Here is a 3,371-nt window from a genome sequence, read left to right on the forward strand (position 1 = left end):
CATACAAAGTTATTACAATACTACCAATTCCATTAAAGAATCTTTGGTACTTTTTAACCTACAAAAGTGGTGTAAAACTTGTATCCCTTATATTTCTATTTCCTAACAGATTTCTTCGTGCAGCTGTGAAGATTTTTAATCTGGGAATGTAAAGCTGATGTTAGATTTACTTAGGAAACTCGAAAAAGCCTTTAACCTCATGTTCAGCACAGTGTTTGTGCCACCAAAATGCTCAGTATTATTATGAAAAATAGTTTGTGGACTGTTTTGGAGATTTTCTGGCATCTAGTGGTTTGAATGGCCACCCATTTCTAGCTTGTCCCTGTGTTTACAGCTGAGGTTCAATGGGATAATGCTCCACAAACACACACTCAGCACTTTAAAGCCAAAAGAACTGACAGTTTCTCAGGGGCTCGGCTTCTGGTTCTGCCAGGGTGAATTATTATGGTTTCGCTGAGGCTTGGTGTAGAAATTATCCCTCCATGCTCATCAAGACCTAAACTCATAGAAGTGGGGACCTTGCTTCTCTTGTTCACTGCTGCATCTCAGTCCTTAATAGAGGTCCCGACACTGACTCCATGTTCAATAAATCCTGGTTAATGACACAGTGAACACACTCTTGCTTCTTTGTAATGAGGTCTTGTTGACTACATGGGGTTCCAATGTTTTCCTGGAGCCAGACTGGAATAGAGGAAAGATGCATACATTCACAAGTGTGAGAAATTAATATGAAAGTTTTACAAAATGAATGGTTTGCCCAGAAAATGATGGTATAAGATGTGATGGTTCTGATCTTCCTTTCTAGGTTCCTGAGATTCCCACACCTTCTTCATCCCCAGCAGACAGAAGAGCAGCATGAGGCCTGAGAACCAGAGCAGCGTGTCCCAGTTCCTCCTCCTGGGGCTCCCCATCCCGCCAGGGCAGCAGGGCGTGTTCTTCACCCTGTTCCTGGGCATGTACCTGACCACGGTGCTGGGCAACCTGCTCATCATCCTGCTCATCAGGCTGGACTCTCGCCTGCACACGCCCATGTACTTCTTCCTCAGCCACTTGGCCTTCTCTGACATCTCTCTCTCCTCTGTCACTGTCCCTAAGATGCTCATGAACATGCAGACTGGGCAACAATCCATCCCCTATGTGGGGTGCATTTCTCAGTTGTATTTCTTCATACTTTTTGCTAGTGTTGACAATTTCCTTCTGGCAGGGATGGCATATGACAGGTACGTGGCCATCTGTCACCCTCTGCGTTATATCACCATCATGAGAAATGGGCTGTGCATGTTCCTGGTGGCTGGGTCTTATATGGCTGCCTGTGTCCATGCACTTTTTCATACCCTCCTCTTGGTCCGCCTGTCCTTCGGTGCCCACAATATCATCACCCACTTCTTCTGTGAGCTCACTGTGCTGCTGAAGCTGAGCTGCTCAGACATCTCCCTCAATGAGCTGGTCCTATTCACTGAGGGAGGAATGCTTTTCTTCCTGCCATTGAGCATTGTCTTGGGATCATATATCTGTATAGGAACCATTATCCTGAGGGTGCCCTCCACTAAGAGACTCTCTAAAGCCTTTTCCACCTGTGGCTCCCATCTGTCTGTGGTGTTTTTATACTACGGGACAGCTACAGGTGTTTACTTTTTCTCCTCATCATGGGGTTCTAAAGACATAATTGCTTCAGTCATGTATACAGTAGTTACCCCCATGCTGAACCCCTTCATCTACAGCCTGAGGAACAGAGATATAAAACAGGCCTTAGAGATGTGTGTCAATAGGGTTAAGTTCTAACTGGTAATCACTAAGTCCTCTGGTTCCAGGCAGGAGCACAGTGAGACAGATATTCTAAAATTATTATACGGTCGACATCTCCATATAATCTTAGAATATGCATTCTGTTGGTATGTACAAGTGCTGTTAATATTCAACTTGTCAAATTTGCTACTTGGGTTGTTAATAATTATTTATTCTCTTGTTCATAATCTCTTAAAGACCTATGTAAAATTTTTTGTAAAATATGTTACACAACTATAATTGTGAGTTTGTATTTTTAGACTATGTTATTGAGGATTCACTGATTTACCATCATGATCCATTCCTGATGAACTTTTACTTTGAACTGATTATTGTTTGCTGTCTCACATTTGCTTCAAGCTGATTTTGCACATCTCTTCCAACTCACATTCAATGACATCATGTTGGTGGACGTCAATCAGCCATGATAAGAATAATTACACTATGAAAATTAGCATGTTCTACAAAGCAAGACTTTATAAATGCATTTTAAAAATGAATTTATTAGCATACATCCATAAATGGGTCTAACCTTAACCCTCATCTACTTCTTATATTAGTACAGATATATTATAACTAAATCTATAGATATATATACATATCCAGGTACAGATAAAGATACAGATAGAGATACAGGTACTAGTACAGCAGTGGTAGTAAAGATGCCCCTTACGCGTTACCGTTTACATGGTATTATTTCCATCACTTTAAGGTTTGCTATGTCTTTATATCTGTGAAGTGTCCATCACTAACAGTGTAAAGTTGGATTTGCTCATCTTATGTAACACAACAATTATGATATTTGTGGAGAATTTTATCTATTGATAGCCTATATAATAAAACCCTAATATGCAAATTGATCTAACAGCAGAACAACCAGCAGAAAGAAAGGTCGCTATGGTGTGTACTGACCACCAGGGGCGTGATGCTCGACACAGGAGCTGCCCCCTGGTGGTTAGTGCATTCCCACAGGGCGAGCCCGCTCAGCCAGAATCCGGGCTAATGGCTGGCGAGTGCAGTGGCAGTGGCAGGAGCCTCTCTGACCTCCAATGCAGGCAGGCAGTAAGGAGCGAGGGGACCTGGACTGTGAGAGCCCGGACTGCCAGAGGTATGTCTGGCTTCCGACTTAGGCCCAATCCCTAAGGGGATCGGGACGAAGCCAGCAAGTGGACATCCCCCAAGGGGTCCCAGACTGTGAGAGGGTGCAGGCAAGGCTGAGGGATCCCCACCCCCCCACAGATTCAAGTGCACGAATTTCATGCACCAGGCCTCTAGTCTAATATGTGAGAGGGTGGCAAGGCTGAGGGATCCCCACCCCCCCACAGATTCAAGTGCACGAATTTCATGCACCAGGCCTCTAGTCTAATATAATCATCATATATCTAAATTTATATTTTGCATATTACTGATTTTTATGATTCACCTGCTTCACATTTATTGTCTCTTATCTTCTTCCCTTTTGATTAATCAAATATATATATTTTTATTCCATTCCCCTTATTTACATATTGATCATATATTATTATTATGTTGTTGTTGTTGTAATTCTTTTATGTGCTATACCAGTATATAGAGATTACCTCTTA

The 3,371-nt window shown here is 42.4% G+C and overlaps 1 protein-coding gene across 1 annotated transcript; it reads left to right on the plus strand.

The window, feature by feature from the left end:
* The first annotated feature begins 809 nt into the window (after positions 1-809).
* Positions 810-1,782, plus strand: LOC102260248 (olfactory receptor 1J4). The gene has a single exon (XM_005878321.2). It carries the CDS (start codon positions 856-858, stop codon positions 1,780-1,782), a length of 927 nt encoding a protein of 308 aa, XP_005878383.2. The 5' UTR covers positions 810-855.
* Positions 1,783-3,371: the final 1,589 nt, after the last annotated feature.

The sequence above is a fragment of the Myotis brandtii genome, unplaced genomic scaffold, assembly GCF_000412655.1.
Source record: "Myotis brandtii unplaced genomic scaffold, ASM41265v1 scaffold5538, whole genome shotgun sequence".
NCBI lineage: Eukaryota > Metazoa > Chordata > Mammalia > Chiroptera > Vespertilionidae > Myotis > Myotis brandtii.

Bases quoted from the DNA above. Each gene is read 5' to 3' on its own strand.
- LOC102260248 (XM_005878321.2), top strand. From the start codon at position 856: ATGAGGCCTGAGAACCAGAGCAGCGTGTCCCAGTTCCTCCTCCTGGGG.